This window comes from Parambassis ranga, chromosome 7, assembly GCF_900634625.1.
Source record: "Parambassis ranga chromosome 7, fParRan2.1, whole genome shotgun sequence".
Classification (NCBI taxonomy): domain Eukaryota; kingdom Metazoa; phylum Chordata; class Actinopteri; family Ambassidae; genus Parambassis; species Parambassis ranga.
This window is the reverse complement of record NC_041028.1, coordinates 14,283,115-14,307,412: the sequence shown is the minus strand read 5'-3', so window position 1 is coordinate 14,307,412 and position 24,298 is coordinate 14,283,115. Positions and strand designations below refer to the sequence as shown.

General features: G+C 42.2%; 2 protein-coding genes across 12 annotated transcripts in view; one reads left to right on the top strand and one right to left on the bottom strand.

Annotated features, from left to right (window-relative positions):
- The window catches only part of hdac7a (histone deacetylase 7a), a 49,365-nt gene extending 33,287 nt beyond the window's left edge, over nucleotides 1-16,078 (top strand). For all 11 annotated transcript variants that reach the window (XM_028409731.1, XM_028409726.1, XM_028409729.1 and 8 more), the window contains 24 exons: nucleotides 728-915; nucleotides 1,009-1,099; nucleotides 1,621-1,741; nucleotides 2,214-2,314; nucleotides 2,509-2,631; nucleotides 2,771-2,880; nucleotides 3,378-3,479; nucleotides 3,804-3,975; nucleotides 4,310-4,515; nucleotides 4,963-5,166; nucleotides 5,781-6,012; nucleotides 6,102-6,235; nucleotides 6,435-6,555; nucleotides 6,657-6,706; nucleotides 7,092-7,199; nucleotides 7,843-7,898; nucleotides 8,246-8,333; nucleotides 8,420-8,539; nucleotides 8,624-8,721; nucleotides 12,895-13,013; nucleotides 13,412-13,545; nucleotides 13,726-13,807; nucleotides 13,916-14,054; nucleotides 14,301-16,078. In XM_028409731.1, the coding sequence (XP_028265532.1) occupies nucleotides 772-915; nucleotides 1,009-1,099; nucleotides 1,621-1,741; nucleotides 2,214-2,314; nucleotides 2,509-2,631; nucleotides 2,771-2,880; nucleotides 3,378-3,479; nucleotides 3,804-3,975; nucleotides 4,310-4,515; nucleotides 4,963-5,166; nucleotides 5,781-6,012; nucleotides 6,102-6,235; nucleotides 6,435-6,555; nucleotides 6,657-6,706; nucleotides 7,092-7,199; nucleotides 7,843-7,898; nucleotides 8,246-8,333; nucleotides 8,420-8,539; nucleotides 8,624-8,721; nucleotides 12,895-13,013; nucleotides 13,412-13,545; nucleotides 13,726-13,807; nucleotides 13,916-14,054; nucleotides 14,301-14,343 (2,898 nt within the window). In that variant the 5' untranslated portion in view covers nucleotides 728-771 and the 3' untranslated portion in view covers nucleotides 14,344-16,078. The remainder of the gene's footprint in view (nucleotides 1-727; nucleotides 916-1,008; nucleotides 1,100-1,620; nucleotides 1,742-2,213; nucleotides 2,315-2,508; nucleotides 2,632-2,770; nucleotides 2,881-3,377; nucleotides 3,480-3,803; nucleotides 3,976-4,309; nucleotides 4,516-4,962; nucleotides 5,167-5,780; nucleotides 6,013-6,101; nucleotides 6,236-6,434; nucleotides 6,556-6,656; nucleotides 6,707-7,091; nucleotides 7,200-7,842; nucleotides 7,899-8,245; nucleotides 8,334-8,419; nucleotides 8,540-8,623; nucleotides 8,722-12,894; nucleotides 13,014-13,411; nucleotides 13,546-13,725; nucleotides 13,808-13,915; nucleotides 14,055-14,300) is intronic.
- A 4,441-nt stretch (nucleotides 16,079-20,519) lies between these two features.
- LOC114438690 (uncharacterized) lies at nucleotides 20,520-21,734 on the bottom strand. Its single transcript, XM_028410207.1, has one exon. It carries the CDS (start codon nucleotides 21,604-21,606, stop codon nucleotides 20,764-20,766), a length of 843 nt encoding a protein of 280 aa, XP_028266008.1. The 5' UTR covers nucleotides 21,607-21,734; the 3' UTR covers nucleotides 20,520-20,763.
- Nucleotides 21,735-24,298: the final 2,564 nt, after the last annotated feature.

Here is a 24,298-nt window from a genome sequence, read left to right as displayed (position 1 = left end):
TGATTATTTGTGGAGAGCCCTACTCACCATTGTACCCAAGCATCTCACACACACACACACACACACCTGAATGACAGGCTAACTAGAGCAAGTCTGGTGTTAGGCTGATTTGCTATGTGTATGCTAGACACCTGACAGAGGGTAGATGAATGTTTTTGAATTTCCTTTACAGCCCTTATTGTGTAGTATGTTCTCGTGTTTGTTTGTGGTTTCTCTGGTTGTCCAGCTAGTGTTGATGTTTCAGAGAAACAGAGCTGTCTTGCTCATTTTCATTCAAAAGGTTCAAGGTTGAAGCGAGCCTTCTGGACTTGTAGAGTTTTTCTTGAAGACGTTTCACTGCTCCTCGGAGCAGCTTTATCACTTCCAGAACTACAAGTCCAGTTTCCTCGCTTCAATCTTTTATACCTGTATCTGTAATACCTATTGAGTGTACCAGGATGCACTGGACATAAGAATTTGTGGTGCTCGATAGGCAGATCATTTTAAAAGAGCTGACTTGCTTTACAAACATTTATTCACTGTTTGACTAGAAGACACGTGCGCACACAAACCCATGTGCACACATACAGTGAGCACCACCACCAGCTTAGTTTTCAGGATTGTCTCCACCAGCCATATTCTTTTGCAAGGTTAATATAGCAAAAGGTTGAGGGCTTGTGTATAGTTGTTGCTCTAAATAAAGATAATTATCATATCTTACCTCCCCTTTCTGTTTTTTTTTTTTCAGATTCCTCATTGGCTATACCAGTGTCGTGCACGGCTTTGTTTCCCATGGACCTCAGGGTGGGAGATCGGGGGATGCGACCGGTTTCGGACACGGCGCTCCTCACCCCGCTGCACCCACCTTTACTCATCACACCCTTCTCCCAGTCCCGCTCCTCTTTTTCCCAGCAGCAACTGCATCAGCAAATCCGGGTAAAGGACGCAGACTGAAAATGTTCATTCTAAAATAAAAACCAGTACATCTATCATGATCAGTCTTTAATGCAAGTGCGTGTTCTGCTGTAGTTTACTATGGATCAGAGGAGACGAGAGCAGGAGCGCCATGAGAAACAGCAGGAGCTACAGCAGCTAAAGCACAAAGACAAGAGTCAACAGAGTAAGTCCGTTCTCACACACACACACACACTTTAACTTGTTGCTACAAGTTTCATTTGACAATTGAAGTTGTCATTTTTAAACCTTTAAATAAAACCATTGTCGCACCATTTAAAAATAATTATGGCCCAGAGAGCTGATTGTGACCAGAGAGGAAAGTCCCTGCTAGAGGTCTCATTCATCTTGAATAACATAAACTCCACTTCTAAAGCTGTTTGCTTTAAAAGGAGAGCTAAATATAACCTTACAAGCGGAGCTACAAAGTCACTGGGTCAATATTGACTTGATCACCCCTAACACCTGCTGTCACCTCTGTGTGCACACATTTACACACTCACGCACAAAGGAATAGCAGCAAAGAGACAAAGCAGTGACACAATGCATTAAACACAAATGCATCCATGCTGCACGTATGCATGGCATGCATGTCCTTTCTACAGAAGTGTGCATTCAGCTGAGAATTTCCTCCTTCGTTCTTTTGTCACTGTGTGTTTTTAATTGCTTTTTGTCATTGATTGACAGGTGCAGTAGCGAGTTCTTTGGTGAAACAGAAACTCCAGGAAGTGATTCTTAAGAAGCAGAAACAAGCAGCACTGGAAAGAACAAACTCCAACACTCTGACTGCACCTCCTGTACAATACAGGTGACACAAAACACACAAACCCAGTGCTGAATGAAGACACTGCGTGCGTGTATGAGGAAACGGCACAGTCATTGCTAGATGTAGAGAAAAGGAACTGTGGCTATTTAGATACACTGATAAATGTAGCATTTTTAGTTTTTCATAGAATCTTATTTGTTCAACTAGTTTATTTAAGTAGTTGTGGTGAAATAATGCAATAATAGGCTTTAGTATCTTCCAACAGAATGATGAGAGACCACATGGTGCATTTAAGATCATAATATATTTGGAAGTTTGATAAATAACTCATTTATTTATACAAAGCAAATCCACCACTCCACCAGAAATACCAGCCCACAGTGCAAACCTTAACACACACAGCTGCTTTTATGAAACGTGAAACTCTTAATGCTGAGCCACATCTCTGTGAACACTTTATGTGATGTCACTAGTTACACTAATGTTTCCATATGTGCTTTCTGTGTCTTCTCAGAAAGCTGGGTCCAGACCCCAGTGTATCATCCCAGCCTCTGGTGTCATCTCCGTCACAGCCTCCATCTGAGGGACCTGAAGGGACGCCGCTGCGGAGAGCAGGTGGAACATCTGAACCCCACTGTCACACAACACAATGTTTTCTGCTTATTATTTCCCTATCTGGGAATAGGCTAATCCAGTATTGAAGTAGTGATTACAGTGACATTTACAGTTACATTGGGCAGCCTGAAATGGGTAGTTGTGTGAAATAACATTTCACACCTTCATTTGTTTTTTTGTTTGTTTTTGCTTAGCATCAGAGCCCAATCTGAAGGTGAAACACAAGCTGAAGACACACCTCAAAACTCGCAAGAGTCCGCTCACCCGTAAAGAGAGTGACCCGCCCACTGTCAAACACAGAGTACCGGACACACTGGGTAACCTGAAACACATAATTCATAAAAAATGTATTTTTGCTTCCTTATGTAATGGATGACTCTTCTGTTTTGTGCTTAATTAATGAAAATTCTCTGATGTGAGAACTTGTACAAACTCACCCACTCGCCTGTCTTTCAGACTCATCCCCCAGCAGCAGCAGCACTCCAGTGTCTGGCTGTAGTTCTCCTAATGACAGTCTGCCCAATGAAAATGGACTACTGCCATCTGCAGGCGGCCTCTCACTTGAGGTCAGCAAAGAAGCACACACACACGCATAGCTCCTTCCAGAATATTAATAATGCAAAACAGCTGAGGAAAACAGAAACTTATTTTACTCCATATCAGTCAATCTGTATAAAAGTTTTGAAAAGCTACCTCAGTTATTGGGACAGCAGAGAAAAACACATTTAAAACAGAGTTGTTTCATGTACATTGGCTGCACTGAGATGCTCAATAATGACATGTTTAAAGCAACGACACAGGAGGATGGGAACACCGTTTGTCAGCTGTTTATACATAATTCATTTAATCAGAGAAAATCAGAACAGAGCAACCTCTGTCACACCTGCTGTGGATGTCTGACTCATGATTCCCCTGTGTCAGACAGTGATGGCTTAGGGCAAAACACTAGCTTAGGTTACATTTGGACTGCGCTGGTTAACAGTAGTGTAGTGTAGTGATTTATGCTTTGTAAACTTTGATACTGCAGAATTTGTAATGGTGTGATTTTGTTTGGCATCTGCAGGCCCAGAAGCTGCTGCTCAGAGATGGCACTCTTGCTAACTTCACCATCCAGAGTCCATCCACTCTGCCCACCATCACCCTGGGACTACCAGCCAATGCAAGGGTAAATTGCAGCAATCGTTTTCCTTCATTTCAACTGTAGTCTCATGTGCTACTATATCTGCTTCACAAAGCAATGTGTTCTGTCAACAAATATTTTTATAGATTGTACAGTACAGTCTGTACATTTGTAAAAGCTGACGTCACTGACACTTGAAAATCTAATTGAAACAATTGGATGAATGAAATCTAACACCCATCACGTATACAGGAAATCCAACAAACAAAGGAAGTGTGGTGCTGTATCACTATGACTAGAGTGCTCTTATGAAATTCATATAGATTCCCTATAATTTTAGTAGAATCAGCTGTTCGACCTGTGTTGCAGGCTGATGGAGAGCTTACCTCTCTGAAGGTTGGCAGGGTTCCTGTGGTTACCGCCGGGGGCTCGCAGGTCTTCCTCCCCCTCAGCAGAGAAGATCAGGTGGGACAGATGAATTCCCGTTTGCCTGTAATCATCCTGGAGCCCTCTGGACTGGTCCACACTCCGCTACTCACTGGTAAGACACAGACACTGTGCTTGCATTTACACACACAGTATATACAATGTGTGTTCACATACACCATTACATGTAGTAATCACATTATTGGAAGAGTTCTATGCACAGAAAATTCAGAAGATGCTGAAATATGGACACAAACACTCACAAGAGGTTTGAAATGTTAGAGCACCACCCAGTGGTTACATATAGATGACACACTTTAGTGAGCAAACTCCTCTCTTCCTCTTATTTTCTCTCATTTCAGTATTTTGACACATACAAAAACAGATTACATGTAGTGATTGAGTATATGTGTCTGTAAACATAACACATTTTCACCATCTTTCACCAGTTCCAGGCCTAGACCCTGTTCCACTTCAGTTTGCCCCCCAGATGGACCGCCTGTCTCCTGGAGGTGCACAGCCACACAAGCCTCTGAGCAGAACGCGCTCAGAGCCGCTTCCACAGAGCCCCCACGCCCTTCACACACATCTCCTCCAACAGCAGCACAACACACAACTACTGGAGAGACTCAAGCAGCAGACTCACCTGGGCAAGGTATGCATGCATTCGGGTGTGGTATTATAATTTTACAATCTCTAGCAAGTTGTATCTAGGGTGTAAAAGAGACTGAGAGAGAGTGTGGGGTGAGATCTGGACTTTGGATGTATGAAGTCCCTGTTGAATTAAGCAGAAAGTAGTAGTTCTCCTCACAGCAATCCTAAAGTCATAATCTTTGCTCCGGGCACCATGCTGTGTAAAGGCAGGGTTCAATCTCTAACCAGCTTCAACAGCCCAAGATCCAGTTCTTCACCAGTAAAAGTGCTTTAAGACCAGCACCACGTCCTTGCTGGTTGAGAACCAAGAACTGATATAAATTAGGGCCTCTAGGTAACCAACCAAAACTTGTGGCAGTGTGTGTAGCTAGTTTGCCAAATCCAGTGTAAAAACAGAAAGTTTTTGCTTTTAAACACAAGTTAAATTTGCTTGTTTGTCAATTTGTAGCTGATGTCCAAATCAAGTGAAAAGCCCAGACTGCATCAGATTCCCTCTGAGGATATGGACTCAGAGGACGGCGGTGCGACGTCCCCCACTGAGCTGACCTATCACAGCAGAGTGAGAGCAGAGTCACTGCGAGAGGCGGAGCCAACAGCATCCAAGACCCACGAAGATCACATCAACCTGCAACATGCACTCATACTGAACCAGGTTTGAACAATGTCACACATGACAAGCCCAAGGCATACATACAAATTATATAGATAGGTAGAACACGACCACATGTTCTTCTAACAACCGTCCATTAGGTGGCAGCATAACTCTTGCACTCATTGATTCGGGTTGTCTGGTAGTGTTGTGGGTTTTGAAGTATTCATTGCAAAGCAGTCATTTCAACTTGATATGATCAGTGTGTGCATACTGTGCTGTCAGAGTAAGTCACTGCTCAGACGAATCAGCACCAGGCTGTGGGTAGAAGGACAAAGAGTTAAAATTTAAAAAAAACAAAAGTTCAACAGCAACTGTTAGATCTGTACTTAACAGTAACAGACCCAGAGCTCTCTTCACTTTATAAGCCAATTAGGAGGGATGAAATAAAGGAATCTCTGATTTTACTGAGATCAGGATGGATCAAATGTTGTGACTTTCAGCACTTAGTCTCAGGATAGAAAACAAATCCCTCGGACGGATGTACAGCTGCTCACCATATGCAGAGTCTTAATGTTTCCATTCTGCACTAGATTTTTCCTCTTTTTATTTTGATAATGGTCTAAAATATTTACTTCGGACATGACTAATGCGTGACTGTGATCCACTCTCACTAGTCGTTGCTATGGGAACAGCAGAAGCAGCTGCAGCAGCTGCATCGACAGATGGAGACCCTGGCGGTGCCCATGTTACGTGGCGGCAGCGGCGGTGTGGTTGGCAGCGGTCTTGGGGTCCATCGCCCCCTGTCCCGTACACAGTCATCCCCAGCCTCCACCTCTCTCACACTGCCTGAGAAATCCCTGAGCCTTACCCCACAGGACACCAGCAGCAAACCACGCTTCACCACTGGTAATTCAAGATTCCAACTTCAAATACAGCCTTGCTCTGATGTAAATACAGCTGTCACAGGCCTTCTCTACATCACTACATCTCTACAGGCCTTGTGTATGACACTCAAATGCTGAAACACCAGTGTACGTGTGGAGATAACAGCAACCACCCCGAGCATGCTGGGAGAATACAAAGCATCTGGTCCCGGCTACAGGAGAGAGGCCTTAAGGGGCAGTGTGAGGTACAACACACACACACACAAACATACACTGAGTAAGGCCGGTTTGGTATTGTTAAGGGGGTGGAGGATATGTAGACACTCCACATATTCTTCATATAATGTTATGTTTCTGATCTTCAAGGCTTCTTTACAGGTGTTTATATTCACTCCTCAGAGAAAAGAAAAACAAGTAAAAGTACTGATTTGTGTGTCCACACAGAGTATTCGTGGTCGTAAAGCCACTCTGGAGGAGCTGCAGTCCGTCCATACAGAGCGCCACGTGTTGCTCTACGGCACCAACCCACTCAATAGACTTAAACTGGATAACCGCAAACTGGCCGGTATGTTACACCTCAGGCTGAATTATGCTGTCAGACATAAAGAAAACAATTTTCAAACAATATGTGAATACTCAATAAGTTGACCTTTCTTTTTTTTCCAGGGATCCTCTCGCAAAGAATGTTTGTGATGTTACCATGCGGAGGTGTAGGGGTGAGATGTTTTTTTAACATCCAAAGCTTCTAAATAATGACACAATACACCACCATCACTGCACTGATAAAAGATCGTGCTGTTTCATAGAAATGCAACAGACAGGCAGGAGAAAATTACAAGACACACAGGATGTTAACGAGGAAAAGAAAGCCGGCTTGGCCGATGCTAACATTTGCCTGACAGTCCATGTCGGACCATGACAAGTCAGACTAATGAGAACAACATGTGCATGACCAGGGATGAAAGAAATGCCTCGGATTTCATTGTTTGAGCCAGATGGACACTTATGCCAGTTTGTGAACAAACAGAGGAGAGGTTAGACGTTTCTGGCACCGATAAGCGTGGATCTTAATTCTGTCTGTCGTTGACTTTTTATTGATAGGTTGATAATGACACCATCTGGAATGAGTCACACACCTCCACTGTGTCTCGCATGGCCGCAGGCAGCGTCGTGGAGCTGGCGTTCAGAGTGGCTAAAGGAGAGCTAAAGGTGAGAAACTGTGTTCAAACCGAGGAGACACACATGACAGAAGCCATCCAGGAGTTTGCATCTGCTATAGGAAGTCAACCACTAGATCCACTACGCCTTAAGAAGCATCTATACCATTTCAACAAAAGAACCCTAAATCTTATTCCTTTTTTAACTCTGCAAAATTGTCTTTTTTATTTTTTATTCTGACTGGCCAAATGTGAACATATGATCTGTAGCTGACAGCTTCAACCAAAAACGTTTCTTCCTACAAAGAACCCCCTAACAAACAAAAAAAGGCAAGCTCCTCTCCACAAACTATACATGTTGTAGGCAGCGTACACAGTACTTACTAATTTACAAGACAACATAATGAGTATCTTGAATATTCTCTGTTGTTCTTTGCCAGGACTCATTCCCGTGATCTTGTGTATTTGTAAAAAGTATTTTTATTCTCTCAGGGGGAAAGAAATAAAAAAAGAAGACTTAGCCAAATTTACATCATAGGCTTTTAAATCATTTAAAGTTTGATGATTATTTTATCAAAGAATAGAATTACAAACATAAGGAGCATGTCAACTTCCAAATGATGGGTCTAAAACACAAAGATTGTTGTTTCTTAATGTGAACCCTCTGATTAATAGTGTCTTCATCCTCTTTGCAGAACGGCTTTGCTGTGGTCAGACCGCCAGGCCATCACGCAGACCCCTCCAATCCAATGTAAGTGTGTTTGTGTGTGTGAGAGAGAGAGAGTTTTCCTGTCCTTACTGCTCTATCACAGCTTCTCTGTGGAAGATATGATAAAACAGAGAAGATTACTTTGTTGTCCTTTTTTCCACATATGTATGGATGTCTCTTTGTCTCATCTGAGCACAGCTACTGTTCTCCATTTCTTGTTTTTTGATTACCAGTTTCTATTGACTTTTTTAGTAATTTACCATCATGTCCTCCATTTCTTTTGACACACAGGGCTGTGCACACATTAGCAGTAAAATAATGAGACATGAGTACATTTTTTTCAGTCTTCTATCTGTTTTCAAACTTCTGTTTATTCTGTGTGTTTTTAGGGGTTTCTGTTACTTCAATTCTGTGGCCATTGCAGCAAAACAGCTGCAACAGAAGCTCAGTGTCAGCAAGATCCTCATTGTGGACTGGGTAAGGGGTCCTCTGAGCATGTATAAATTATTCACTATTTAATGTGGAATTTCATGATTTTCATTTTCTCTCATCTTGATGACTAGGATGTTCACCATGGTAATGGCACCCAGGAGGTGTTTTACAACGACCCCAGCGTTCTCTACATCTCGCTTCATCGCTATGACGACGGAAACTTCTTCCCCGGGAGTGGATCGCCAGCTGAGGTGGGTGACACCCAGGACAACATGTAGTCTTATCCTTAGTGAAAGTATTACAAAAGTGATAACAGTTTTTTTTATATGCTTTAGGTTGGTTCTGGAGCTGGCGAGGGTTTTAACGTGAATGTGGCGTGGACAGGAGGACTGGACCCACCAATGGGAGATGCTGAGTACCTCGCTGCATTTAGGTAGAACCAACTTCTGCTCTGTTAAAACCTTTCATGTATATGTGACACAAATGTTTGATGTTTTATATGGATTTAGTACATTAAAGCACTACTTTTAAACTTCTTACAGTGCTGGGAAAGTTCACAAAAACAGGTGCTTGCTTTGGAAGTAAATATATATTGAAAGCAAATTTTTCTGCCTTTAATCCATGTTGATGATGTGGAATCATCAGAGAATGTAACAAGTCAGCTCTTTGTGTGTTCCACTTTATATCGATCAGGATGAGAATATTCAGCTGTAATCAGACAATTTCCCTTACACCAAGCCACAACAAACAGACTGAAGCTGATCAGAGGCTCGACTTCACGTCGCCTCTGACGTACTTCTTGCGTAATTAATAATCCTTGTCATTTGGAGAGCATGTGTCTGGCGCTCCCTGTTTCCAATAACTTCAGACGTTTTACAGTAAATGGTCTCCAGGTCTTGTGTTTGACAGATTGCAGAGCGTTACTTCCTGCTGGTGGGCTGCATAATTGACATTGGTGGGTGTTTAGCACCAATAAAGTTTCAGTCGTGTGGGCTGTTTGGTTGTCTGGCACATCCAGCCCCAAGGAAACTGTGGTGACTGCATGGTTACTGGAAAAGGGGCACCGTGGCGAGGTCGCAGACATGAGAGGGGGGATGGGAGGCAGCGTATTACAAGTATGTTTTTATACAGCTGAAATGTACATACCCAACGCGTGAGTGAGCCATAATCATAATTTTTATGACATCACAAATTAGCTGATCATCTTGACCAATCATCTCCTCCCAGCTTGTTTAATGAGCTTGACCTCTGACCTTTCTCTGAAGGAGAGAGAGATTTTCCTGTCACATTGTAATAATTCACAGTTGGAAGGGTGAGGGGAGGGGGTGAACACAGCACCCGGTGCTTTTCAGGTGGCACAGATCACATTAGTGAAACAGTGTAATATTCATATATAGCTTACGGGATCTATACTGGAATATAGATGAAAACTATCTTAGCAAGAAGGTAAAGCATCTGTTCTTAGTTTAGATTAAATAGTTTTTTTCTTTCTTCAAATCAGAACCAAAAGTTGATCTGATGGTGAACAGTGTTTTGTTTTCAAAATGAGGGACCTCCCCTGAAGTTCTGGATGTTGTGAGTTTGTGTGTGTGTGTGTGTGTGTGTGCAACGATGGTGGTTTGTACCCCCAAGAGCTTCATCTGTTTTTTTATTATTATTTCACATTTAAAACAGAAACATGTCCTGAAGAGTTTTCACTAACAAAATTGAGTTGAGCCAGTGTCCAAAGTTATTAAATGAAGGGAAAGTTGAGAAGAATGATTACAACAAAATATTTTTCAATCCACGGTGCCAGTCACATGGCCGGGTATTCAGATCTGGACTCAATAGAAGTAATTCAGTCGGTCCACAGGCCCAGATGGTGCAAGTTTGCCCCATCAAAACAGATAATTGTCCGAGAAGAAGAAAACAATAAGACACATTAAGGGTGTGATGTAAGATGTGTTTTATTTATACTTATTCCAATGCAGAGGAAATAATGTACAGGTGTAGAGGTGGAATGGAGATCTTTTATTTTATTTTAATTCAAAGTTGTGATGCAGCTATGGGTGCCAAGGAAAACAGCTGAACCTGAGATTCATCACCTTGAAAATCTGACCATTTCTTATGTGCTTCCAGGACTGATTGTAATATACAATGACCCAGAAACCCCAAAGTAACACTTATTAATGCATTCCATCTCTAATTAGACAAGATTTAGTTAAAGATCTGTGTAATACCTGCATGCCTAGAACAGAGCTGCCAATAGATTTCTGTCTGAAGAGAAATGCTTCAGCATAGATAGATATCTGCACTGCATTAACTGAGGAGCATTTGCTGGTAATGTTTCAAGCTGTTAAAGTTGATTTATTCTCATGGTTAGCCTCTTTTATGAACCTAATGGGGAGGCACTTTGCTTAACAACTAAAAAAAAAGAAACATTTTTTTTCTTTCATTGAAAAAAAAAATGTAGAAAAACAGCCCCTCCACCCACACACCAACAACACTTTTAATTAATAAGCCAAAAGCCAAACATTGAATGGTTTGTGGGAAAAGGAGCTGGTTAATGGCATGCGTTTTATGGGTTAAAGTTTGTGAGTGCTTCAGAGAGGGAGCTTTGTTGCATTTTCACCTTATCCTTCACTCTCACCCCCCCCCCATTTTTCCATCACACACACACACATTCTCACCCTCTTCCTGTCCTCCCTTGATTGATCTTTAATAAGCATCCCCTCCTCTCCTCCGCGCTCCCTCCTTTCCTCCATCTTTCCATTAGTTTGTCTGTAGTTACTCTCTCTGGGGGGACCGTGGCAGCTTTAATGGGTCTACAGAGGAGGTGGGGATGGGTTTTTGTGGTTGGGTGTGTGTGTGTGTTGGGATGAGTGAGGTGTGTGTGTGCCTGCTCTTGATTCCACACTACTTTGAATGCCTGCTTTATGGATTGAAATTAGTTGGAGAATGAAAAGTTAATGCACCATCGGCATAATGAGACAGGGAAGACAGTTTTTGGCTCAGCCTGTGAAAATATTTATGCTTACGGTTTTTGTGCATATATGCGTGTAAATGATCATTCTTGAGTGTGTTTTATCTCTGTGTGTCCTCATTTTTGTGTATGAGCTCATGTTGTCCTCCATCTGCATGCAGTCACGACAGCAGTATGTGTTTGGATATATGTGTTTGTGTGTGTGTATGAAGGGGAGGGAGGTCTCCAAAGTCCCCAGGCAGAATAATGAAGGTAAATGGATCCCAGATGGACTTCTTTTCCTCTTTTCTCTATGTTGTCAATGACGTGAGGAGAGTGACAAGCCTCTAATGGGAAACAGACTCACACACTGCGGCTTTGAACTTCGCCGACAGCAGCGAGCCACAGAGTCCAGCCTCTCCCCACCTCAGGACAGCACCACTTTTTTTTCTGACAACAATAGCATTAAGGACATTTTCATCCGTTTGAAGTCCACAAACAACATAGCTGACAAAACAATATAACTTTGTAGAACAGACATGTCTTACTTAAGGCTCTGCAGATTCTCCAGGAGAGGAACAATAGTCCTTTGTCAGCTCTGCTCGAGCTGCTGAGTCTGGGATCAGCCAAAGCCTCACTTGTCATGTTAATCACTTCTTTAGATTGGACCATAAATATTTGGCATCTCTGGAAGGCTGCTCATTTTGGACGTCTGATATCAAAACAACTTACACTGAATACTGAATATAAAAGACAGACAAATTATGAAATAAATCCCTCTAATCAGAGGCTTATTAACCATTGAATCATGCTTGTTCACTCATTTTATTTTATGCTGTTATCAGATGGAACCTAAGAGCTATAAATAATGAAAAATAATCCATATTGTTTATCTTACTGGTGATGCCAAGGCTGCACTTTGCACATGTTAACACACACTGAACGGTTTGTTTTGTGTTCTTATGTTCAAACTGTAGAAAGTCCTCTGTCAAAATTAACACCGTCATTCTCAGGCTGCTTTTTATATGACCCCAAAGGGGAAAAAAAGACTTCAGCCCTTCTATACTTTGAGCTAAACTATGTAATTAAGGTTCAAATGTGCATATATTAGGACAAGAAAACAATACACATGTAATTTAAGTTGTCGGGTCATTTGTGCAGCAGAATGCTGCTTTTACTATGTGTGTGTGTAAAGTTCTTGAAATGGCTACTGGAGTGACTTTTGTGGGTGTTTTATACATTTTCATGTTTCTGATGAAAATAAGAACCAAAGCTCTGCTTGTTTTTTTCTGTGTTATTACAATCAGAGAAGTTGGCTTTAGCTCTGCATGGAGAACAGCCATGAGCAGAGCTTGCCATTAGCTCCTACCATGAGTGCAGGATGACACAAAGAGTTTATGATACCTGTCTTGCAAGATTGGACTCTTGTTTCACGTAGATTTGTCCATGAAAAGCTTTGCCAACCTACCAGCAGATATAGGATGGTGTTTAAGATCCAAGCTACAAGTGATCTAATTGTTTAATGTGGAAAAGCCTGCTCGTTCTAAACTGTCATTTCCAAGATGGTGTGTAACAAGTAGTGTCAGAATAGCCTGCTGCAGCATGGAAATTGCTAAACAAAAGAGCACTTTATATTAACTTCAAATCGCGTTTGTGTTCCTACAGGTCTGTTGTCATGCCCATTGCCCAGGAGTTCTCCCCGGATGTCGTTTTAGTGTCAGCTGGGTTCGATGCCGCTGAGGGAAACCCCGCTCCTCTGGGAGGATACAAGGTCTCCGCCAAATGTAAGCACGGTTCTCCACCACAGACTGCACAGTCTTTCCTCTGGTTTTTACCTCAGGATCGTGATTTTTAGGAAGAGACACTAAATAAGAACTTTACTTTAAGGCCCTGTGGGAGATATTAATAGATTATTACAGCTCCTGTCAAGTGTGGACCAAAGAGAAGATTTTTGCTGTCGTCCCTCGCTTCATCACTGATCTAACCATAATTATAGTAATTAGTAGTTGGGTCGTTGCCGTGGGAGGATCCATGCAGTAAAAACATATGTTTACAGAGTATATTTGAAACTACAGCAGAATGTTCTGATGATTGCAGCTCACCTGCCGAGTCTTTAGTCCCACTGGTGTTTGCATGGTTCCTTCTTTGTGCTAAATCTTCTGTGCATCTCTGTGTGTCTCAGGTTTTGGCTTCCTGACCCGCCAGCTGATGTCTCTAGCGGGAGGTCGCCTTGTTTTGTCCCTTGAAGGAGGTCACGACCTCACGGCTATCTGTGATGCATCAGAGGCCTGTGTCAGTGCGCTTCTGGGAACACAGGTATGGCCTGCTGGAAAAATGTTGTGGGCCATTACTTACTTTTGTTGTCAGTCAATGGTCATTAAAACTACTGTCACACTGACCTTATTGCCAATCTTAAACACGTCATATGGGCCACTTCCTATTCAGGAACTACTGAGAAAATGGCACAGTAAGATTACATTGTTTTTTGTCCTGTAGGACTCGCTCTCAGAAGACGTCCTGCTCCAGAAGCCCAGCGCTAACGCAGTCCGCTCCCTGCAGGCTGTCATACAGATACAAAGTGAGTGCTTCTCCATTTTTAATCCTCTGTAGCCTCCTTTTGTCATTAACTTTCTATTCTTCTCTGCCTTTGTATTGTAATCAACACTTTGCGTTTGGTGTTTTGTAGGTCAGTACTGGCAGAATGTGAAGGCCCACAGTGGATCAGTGGGTCTGTCGCACCTGGCTGCTCAGAGTAGAGACTGTGAGGAAACAGATGCCGTTAACGCTTTGGCCTCGCTCTCCGTCGGAGTCCTTTCAAACAAAAGGTACAGCCCAATATTCATAAAAACGCTCCTTTAAGATGAGTGCAATGGAAATATCACATATTAGTGTATTAATGTTAAAATGCAGAAGGTAAAAGAGTAATGCAGCTTAATCCAATCCAGTGGGTGGATTTTTTGCCCTCCCAGCTATCCCAACTTTCACTGCACGCCTGCATGTCATGGTTGCTAGGGTGTTGCTAGGATGCAGCTCTTGATAACACCCAGCCCACACTTTTTTTCCTCCTCCAGCCTCCCTGATGAGCCAATGGAGCATGACAGCGACTCCATGTAGGATAATCCAACCAATCACCTCACAGAACTCACGCAGGAATTCAGTTCCTCTTGTAGCCTCGGATCTTCTGCACCATCACATGAACATGAAGGGGACACTGAGCCTCACCCAATAGCCTTCTTTACACACTCTTCATACACCAAGCAACACACAATACTGAACCTCTTCAGACCTGCCATGGTGAGCACCTCAACGCTGGTAAGCACTCGGATGAAGCCAGCAGCACTACCTGCAGCTGAGAAACCCTCTGAAACCTCACCAAAGAGCAATACAAGTTGATTTTAATGGACTTTTTTCCTGTCTCCTGACTGACATCTGACTGTGTGTGTATGTGTGTTCAGAGGTCCATGAACTATTTTAAGAATATTTGAAGCACGATGTACCAGCAGCTGTTTCATTGCCTTAACTTTGCCTTAATATAAAGACCAACATCAGGTTCCAGGAGGAGGAGATTTGGATTATAAAACCTTCTGTCTTCTACCACACTGCTTCACATATCTGAGCTGAAGCAAACACCGACCAAACGGGATGCAAGGCGACGCAGAATGAACCTACTGTATAACATCATATACTTGATGCAGATATATCGAATAGAAGATGAAGTGAACATGAAAAATGACTCAGAGATTCTCTGTTCTAATGATGTCATTACAAGCAGTTTAACCACTAAAAAGAAGACAACAAAGAACTCAAAGAAAAGAGAGAACATGAAGACACAAAATGGACAACTGTGGTTTTGTATAAACAAAGAAAGGGCACTTGTCCTTTGTTGTTTTATTGCACTGTTCATTCCATAATGTGAACCATAAGAAATTCCAAAGCTCTGGGAAAGAAAGAGAAAAAAAACAATTCCTCTCTGTAGATTATTTAAACGTTTTTTGAAGATTTGGTTAAAATGGTGTTTTTTTTTCCCATTCTTCATCTGACTCTTCGTCTTCTGACTCACTCTAAGGATGAATACTGTAGAGTTAAATGAAGTTAATCTGAAAAGTAGGCAACATTTTAAGAGCTACGTTATATGTCACTGCTGTTCAGTGTCTTAAAGAGGCTGTGAGTGGTGGCATTAAGGTAGAAGGAGATGCATGCATGTGCAACACATTGTGGAGTACAAAACATGGCTGCAGAGCACTTCCCCCACAGACATGAGTGGAACTACACATGCACGTGACATCTCCTTCAACTTGAGCTCACTGACTTATCAGCCCCCCTTTGTACGTTCAGACATATATATACACTCCTACACACACACACAAAGCAATGATGTACCACTAGTATTGAATACTGTTGTTTTTGTATGAGACTAAAGGGGTTTTCATTCCACCGTGGCACCACTGAGGACCATTGTATTGTTCAATAGCAATACAGCTAATGCACTTAATGGACATCACCCAAAGAAAACTGCCTTAAAACAGCCCGCACTTGGCGCTCAGACTGAATGGAAGCAACACAAGGGACCAGTGTGGGTTATGCTTTTTTTCAAAGACGATGTTTGAACCTGTGGATTTAGGTGAATATACAGTCATCTGATGTGTACAGTGACCCAGCCTGCTCTGAATATTTTGTTCATTGTCTGAAACATTGAAAGTAATACATTTAGTATGTTGGTAGAGAGGGACTCTTTCTCTAATGTTTTTTGTTCTTTGTCATATACAATCAGCTCTGCCCTGCTGTGGGGACATGTGAGGGCTCTGCATTCCAAAAGTTGTGTCTTAGTTTGGAGATTATTGTGTAGCAAGTGTTTTATGCATACTAGGTTTGAACAGATTAGATTAGATGGGTCTAGTTTGTGGCCCGAACAAAGAACAGACTTCATTGATGCTTCAAACTCTTTAGACACTAAACTCTCCTGAAACTGAAACTAATGGCTTCATGTTTGACTAGTTTCCCACGCTTTCTTTCTTCTCGTTAAAGAGAGACAACATGTTTTGCTGATTGTAAGTTATTTTAACTGGCTGAAAGATGTATGATCAGTTTTATGAGTTTTAGTCAGACCCTGGGCATTGTCTGCCCAACAGAAGGCCTTGGTGCTTTTTTACCTTAAACAGAGGACAGTAGATACCAAAATGTAAGATTTCGCCATTGCAGAGGTCTCACTGTGGTCTATTCCAGAGATAATAGTGCATGGAGGATTGGTCGCCTGTTATATGTCATTCTTGTAGTATTCTTAGCAGCAGCAGACAGCATTTAAACAATATGCTGTTTAAATGCTGCAGGTGCAGCCAGGTGTCAGTGTATGAGCAGTATGCTAGTCATATAGTGGGTTGATACTATGCATTGTGTGGTTTCAGTATGTAACTCAATGCCCTTTAAGCCTATTAAAGGACCACCTATCCCTGACATTAACCATAGGAAAAGCCTAAAATGCATTGACTTGCTGTTTATACACAACACCCGAGCCTGTGGTGTCCATGAAGTTAAGTGTGGTCTGACATGTGATGGATCGGCTCTGTGTGATTGTGAGATGCATATGTCTTAATACATGTGCACACTTCTGTCATGCGTGTTTTGCATACATTTGCAAAGTTTTTGTCTGTCAAATACTTTAAATGACCTCCTGTATTATATTCACAGTGGCTGTTTTTTGTCTTATGTAGAGGCCAGTACTGCCTCAACTCTTAATTCCCTTTATTACTGATGTAATTTGTAACTTCTTCTTAAAGAAAGACACTGTAAATAGAAACTCCAAGACCAAAATACACGTCACACACGTGCCTTGATGCATTCAGTAGTATGTGTATTGGTAACTCTTAACTAACTGGACTTACAGTAACTCTGTATCTAAACATGACATTGAAATCTTTGTTTCATGCTATTCTTTATTATTTACGTGTATGTGTTATTTTTCTTTCCCATTTCCTAACATGTGTATGTATAGAAAGATTGTCTATTTTGTACTTTTGTCTTTTCCTCTTGATTAAAAAAAATATTTCCAGTACAAGACTTATTTTCATTTTATTGTCTTATTCTCATCACATTTAATAGGAATTGATGAAAGTTGCATGCTATCCACAAGATAATGCACCATATGAAAGATTTGCAGACACTTAAAGCATTAGTGTTTTACTTACGTCTCCCACTTGTGGCAGTGAGAGTTACTACACGAACACTGTTGAAGTGTGATGCAGGCAAATTAGGCCTGTAGGTCACAGATTGTGTGGACTGTCAGTGGCTTTGCTTGAGAGGTAATAGCTAAGCTAACTCAGCCAACAGGAGCTAAAAAAGTAACTGAGAGAAATGTATCATTGACAGCTGGTGTTGGGTCTCCTGAGTAAACAGACATAACAGTTACCTAAATTTAAAAGACAATAAATTATACAAGCTTATACAAGTTGAGAACAAACTACTTGGCAATATGCAAATTTGCTAAATATTCTATTGTTTAGACCTTTTTTTTAAACTGATAATTACTCTCATGACAACCCCGGCCCATATAACATGACTCAGGTGTGTATCTGTGGCTCCTCCCCCCCTTTCATCAACTGACTGGCTTCACCTGTTGAGGTGTCACTGTAAACTGCTTCTCTTTTCTAACTGGAAGGCTGCAGGTTGTCATGCACGGAGCATGTGCATTTTATATTGTTTGGTCCATTGTTAAAGCCACATTTTGGGGTTATGTCAGACAGCAAATCACACCATGCTGCATACTTAAAAGTAGCTTTTCATGTAAGTGTGGGCAGACTGCTGAGCAGATGCTTCACTTAAACCCGAATGCAACACTGAGACTGACACTGCCTGTGTTTTTTTTATACCCTTTACACTAACAATGTTGTGGTAACACAAAAGTCCTTTGTATTTATTTATTCACTTTTTATTTATTTATTCATCATTATTTAATTTCTTATTCTTTTTTTTTCATAATGAGAATGGCACATTTTAGTATTTGTACATGTCCCCTATACGAATAGTATAGAGGTTTTTTTCAGCATTAAAACATCTTAAAAAGAATACATCCTGGGTAGTTTTGTTGCATTTTAATACAAAACTTTTAATGGACAGTACTAATACTTAAAACAAAGTTCCATTACAGCGTGAGTATGTGTCCTTTCTTTAGTTATTCTTGCCAAAGCTTAGATAATTTATCTCTTGCTTAAGTCTTAGGATACACAACAGTATTCTTGCATGCCACTGTAGTCCAATTGAGAGGATTAAACTATAACTCCATAAATATTCCCAGATCCCTTAATTGCACATTGACATGTTCTTTTTGGAGGCATTAACTGTTCCTGACTGACCATGCAAAGGCACACACAGACCTCGTTAAACAAAAAAAAAAACGGTCCGGGGGAAGCAGCAAGGACGGGAAAACAAGAGAGTAGGCAGTTTAACAAGAGAGACAGGAGACAAAGAGGGCGTGGCAGCAGAATAAATCTTTCCAACATTCATCATCATCCACTCTTTTAACTGAAACAAAAACTTCTGGAAAAGTTTGGTTTTATTTCTGAGATGAATGTTGTCGACTGCATGTACAGCTGCAGCCATCTTTCTGCCTGTGATGCTTAAAATCAATCATCACGTCACACTCACCTCCATCTGAGACCGAATGACTGTTTTATATACAAACCGAGATAGAATGAAGTCCTGGACAGAAGAATAAAAGAAAAAAAGAAAATGAAAACAAACATCGTTCCAACTTGACACGTACTGTCAGTTTCTTCTCAGTACTCCTGGTTTATCTCTGTGTCGGTCTGCATCTTGATCAAGATCCAGTTTTTGTACTTTTGTCCCCATATCAGGCACCTTGCAATGAAGTCTACGTGGTTAGGATGGAGACAGAGATGATCAGGGAAGACCATGGTCACTTTATTCAGCAGCTGGAAAGACAGGAAGGCAGACATGTTTAAGAGTTTAAGGAGGTCACAATGGGCACATTTTAACATCTGATTCCATTGACAGTATAGATGAATAAATATAAAAATAAAATACAGTGTGTATTAACATAAAAAGTCAGAATGGAAGCTGAACTGAATGCACAGACGCTGTGTTTTTTTATTTGGCCCTGAACTGAATTCTTTTTAAATGTCAAGTGTCTCCTAACATGTCAGTGTAGTTTAGCTGTCTGAGGCCACGCTGTGCTGACTGCAGGGCTCAGTACAGGACTCCATAAGCCTCCACAAGACCTGGAAACCCCGGGACATTCTAATGATAGGTTGCTGGTCTTCATGCATTTTGGCAATGATGGCAGAAAAGGATTTTTCATGGCCATGTAGTGAAACCAAACAGCCTGTCAGTCCTGTTCTCTTCGGGGGTTCATTTATACGGAGCCAGAACTGAAGCTTGTAGGTGATGTTTGCTTACATCTTTCATAGAAACTAAAAATTTAGAGTGACAATAAAATAAATCTGATGATTATGTGAGGTATGAAAAATAGTTCTTGTGTTTTATTTGAAAAAAACTTTTTTTCCACCGAGAAAGTGTGTATTTTTGAAGTGCATGCACTTCGCTACACCTATGGGCCCATTTGTGTGTATAAATCAGCTCTCACCTCCTCCATCACTGCCGGCGGTTTATGGGAGCCCAGCGGGGGAGCCACATCAGCCCCCCCCCTTTGATGGTGACACGCATGATTCATGGCTTTTAGAGGCCGTTTGTTTTCATTACGCCTCCTCGTCAGCTCGCTGTAGCTGTATCACTGTTTCGTGCAACGCAAGCAAATTTGGGCCAGAATGAGAGGAAAGAATTTCAAGAGGAGGGTTTTTTTGGCACTGGAAGAAACAAAGGGGCTTGGGTTTTTTTTTTTTTTTTTTTAAGAGACTTGAGGCAGGATGACGGCTGCCCACGGCTACTTTTTCCACTTCAGAGGTGGTCAGGGATTCATAAAATGTCATGAGTCTTGGAAAAGTATACGAGCAGAAAAGTCCAATATCTCTTAAAAACATCCAGTTTGGACTATCCAGTTCTGACAGTTTATATACAATATTATACATTAGTTCAGTGTGCATACCTATGATGATGATGATGATGATGTTAATATAGATGTTGGTTAAGATGGGATAAAATCAGGGAGCAGCCACACTTCAGGACCTGAGAAAGTGCAGAAGTCCAGCAGAATGTCGCCAAAGATTAGGACAGGAAATCCTTAACCTTTGGTCAGTTTTGTCTCTCACCTGTCCTTCACTGTGATCTATGCAAAAAGAATACGCATTTTGTAACAACATTTTTGCAACATGTGTCCCCTTTCTTTTCTTTTTTTTTACCATTTCCACATCAGCTGCAAATCAACAAAAAACAACCATCCAACAACCATCAAGACTGAAAATGTTCATGAAGCAGTGCTGGTTTGAAAAAAAACAACAGATCCATCCAAACACAACAAGTCTTTCCATGAAGTGCTGGTGTAATGAGTCCACTGGTGAGGAGACACGGTGTCTCCTTAGCTCCCTGTGTAAGGAAATGCCTCCTTGTCGTGAGGAATTCAGTTAGTCAGTGACCAGCTGACATGGAGGACCAGGCCCCCTCCATCCTCCAGACAGAGAAGGCATAGCTCAGTCTCTCATGCGCCAGGTAGTTACATCCAGCCAGCTTTGTGTCGATCTCGTCACTCTGTAGAACCTGGTACAGGAAGTCTATGTATCGTGACGCCAACTTGAGGGTCTGGATCTTGCTCAGTTTGTCTGAGGGTAATGTGGGGATTATCTTGCGCAATGAGGCAAAAGCGTCATTCAGAGATTGTGTCCGTTGACGCTCCCGAATGTTGGCAATGACACGCTGGGCGTGCTGGTCTTCCAGAGGTGAGAGATCTCCAGGACTGGGACCGGGGACAGGAGAAAGGGACGGTCCTGAGGAAGGTGAGCAATGCTGAGGGCTCCTCTTGAGTTTTTTGGGTCCTGCTGGGGTGCAGATGTGGACGTCATCCGCTGGTTTGACCTTTCCATCACCTGCAGATGCGGTAATGTGATCCTCCATGTTTGAGCCCATGTGCCGTTTACGCACGGTGACTCCAGGTGTTGCTACAACGACAGGACAGGCGTTAGAAATAGGTCTTCCCATGTTCTCCTCGCTGGAAACTACCCCTCCCTCAGCATGGTCATGGTTAGTCTGCTCCTCCTCTCTCATGCTTGGCCACGTTTTTCTTCTGTCTTCTCCCTGCTTTATGTGACTGTATCTTTCAGTCCTGGTAATTTCTCCAGTTTCCTTCAGCGAGTCGCTCTCCACTCCCACTCTGTGTTTCTCTGTCAGCTTCCCTCTGCTCTGTTTGCCTTCAGGAACTCCCTCTGTCACGTTTTCTTCTGTGTCCTTCTTTTTCCCTCTGTCACTTCCAAACATGCCGAGCTAAACTCACTTCTGAACTACCCGTCCTTCTTTATGCACACACACGTACACACACATGTGGAACCCGGTCAAAGATCTGTCCCTGGATCCTGCATTGGCGAAGTGAACTGTTCTCACCGCCCTGCTCCTGCAGCAGCATGTGAGACCACAGCAACCTGAATCTGACTTTTTAAAGGGGGGGAGACAGTAAAGCGTTTAGTTACCCACCCATCTCACTCACTGATTGGTCCAAAAGGGGTTTTTTTTGGACAGCTGAGCTTAAGACAACAGGAAGAACGAATGTTGAGCGATTGGTGCGATCAAAGGGATGAGGCGGAGACAAAGGTGTGTCGTACAGCCAACCAGATCCAACCCCTGTGACGTTTGCTTCTTGTCCCAGAAGTTGCCCAAGTTTATAGGTTCCAGATTTCCTCCAAAGTTGCTACCATTCCCCCTCCCCCCTCCCTCACTGCCTGGTTCTCTGTGTCCTCTCCACAGTTCAGCACCGTCATGGGTTGCTTTCAAAACAGTTCAGAGAAAAGATCAATTTTATGTTTGGAGAAGTGGACAAAGTTCATATTATATATGATATACTGTGGCATTTTTATAGATACTTACATTTTACGCATAAGCAATATTATGCATTAAATATGAACAGAAATATTATATATGCAATCTTTTCTTACAACAACACAGTGTGTCTCTTCTTTCACTGGCAGTAACTTGGCCATCGTTTGTCTGCAGAGACCTGGAGGGAGGAGAGAGCTGGCGTTCAGTCAGCTCTGCAGCACCGAGGTCTAATCACAGCATTAAGGAAAGAACCAGCGCTGTGAATCACAGGGAGGCCTCAGGACACTCATCCACTCAGCTCCATTTACAACACACCTCAGTCTGAGTCCAAATTTTGCTTTTTAAAAATTTTCTGGGTGGGCCTTCAGCATGGCTTCCAGCCACACCCCACCAAGAGAAGAGCCTATTGTTAGCAATTAGTGTTTCAGATACAAGATGCGTCCCTCTGATGGAAAGTGTGGAGTCAGACTGGGGTTTGAAGGACACAGAACTGCAAAGACTCTCCACTGAGTCAACTTGAAGATGGCACAAGTCCACACTGAGAGAAGAAACGTTATTGTCTGAGCACAGATGATATCATTTCTCTTGTGCAAACACCACACTGTACATCGGGAAGGTGTTGATTTTTTGTCCTTCACCACAATACTATGGTCTACTTTGTCCAGCCACATGTCTTAAAAAGTAGCTGGATGCTCCTCACATCTCGGTGACCACCATCTAAACAAGGTGAAGATTCTCAGTCATCCAGGTCATAATATGTAGAGAAGATTAAAGCAAGGCGTCTGGACTTGTAGAGTTTTCTTGAAGACGTTTCGCTGCTTATCCAGGCAGCTTCATCGGTTATGTTTGGTGGGGAAACATGGTTTATATGTGGTGGAGGACCTAATTGGGTGGGTCTGGGTGAAACTGGGGTGAGGTGGAGATGAAATAGTATTAAAATGAATGAGTTCCATAACAATTTAACACAGTACAGTTTTCTTAAAGAAAGAATCCATCCATCCATCTTCAAACTGTTTATCAAGCAGAGATTCAGCAGAGACACCCAAACTTCCCTCTACCTGGAGACACTTCATTCCCAGGCCAGCTGAGAGACATAGTCTCTCCATCTCATCCTGGGTCTCCGCCGGGGTCTTCTCCTGGTGGGACATGCCCAGAACACCTCCCCAGGGGAGGCATCCAGGGGACATCCAAAGCAGAAGCCCGAGCCACCTCAACTGGCTCCTCTCGATCTGCTACTCCTCTCAAGTAACCGTGCACCTCACCCTATCTCTAAAGGAGCACCTAGCCTACCTTCAAAGGAAACTCAAACTCGAGAAAGAAATGTACAAACTAAAACTGTTTTCATACCAGGCTGTAATTTCTACTTTAAAGCTGGACATTTGGATATTTTGACTGTGGTGGGAACCACAGTATTTGGTTGTCTCATATTCACAGTCTATACATTTACAAGTCAAGTCAGGTTTACAATTATCAATCACATCATCATGTGATTCATGATAATTATGAAAATCACTTTTAGTGCAGCACAAATACTGACGGAGTCAGCGTTCACTTGACTGTAGCTCATTTTTTATACAACAAAACTTGGTGACGGAAGTGAACACTGACTCCATCAGTCTGGCAAGGAATGATTACAAATATTTACATCAAAAAATCCAGAGTCAAAGTAACAATGCTCCTTTCAGTCATTGCTATGAGGTATTACTGAAATTAATATTCATAAACACTCCTGCTCTGTTCAACTGGCTGAATCCTTTTCATCTCCTCTTTAAACATAAGAGCAGGCAGCCTCTCTGTGGGCCAAGAGACACCTGTGATGGATCACAACTACACTCAACAAAAATATAAACGCAACACTTTTGTTTTTGCTCCCATGTTTCATGAGATGGACTTGAAGATCTAAACTTCATTCCAGATACACAATATTACCATTCCTCTCAAACGTTGTTCACAAATCTGTCTAAATGTGTGATAGTGAGCACTTCTGCTTTGCTGAGATAATCCATCCCACCCCACAGGTGTGCCACATCAAGATGCTGATCTGACATCATGATTAGTGCACAGGTGTACCTTAAACTGCCCACAATAAAAGGCCACCCTGAAATGTGCATTTTGTTTCTGCTTTATTGGCGGTCTG

Bases quoted from the DNA above. Each gene is read 5' to 3' on its own strand.
- LOC114438690 (XM_028410207.1), bottom strand. From the start codon at position 21,606: ATGTTTGGAAGTGACAGAGGGAAAAAGAAGGACACAGAAGAAAACGTG.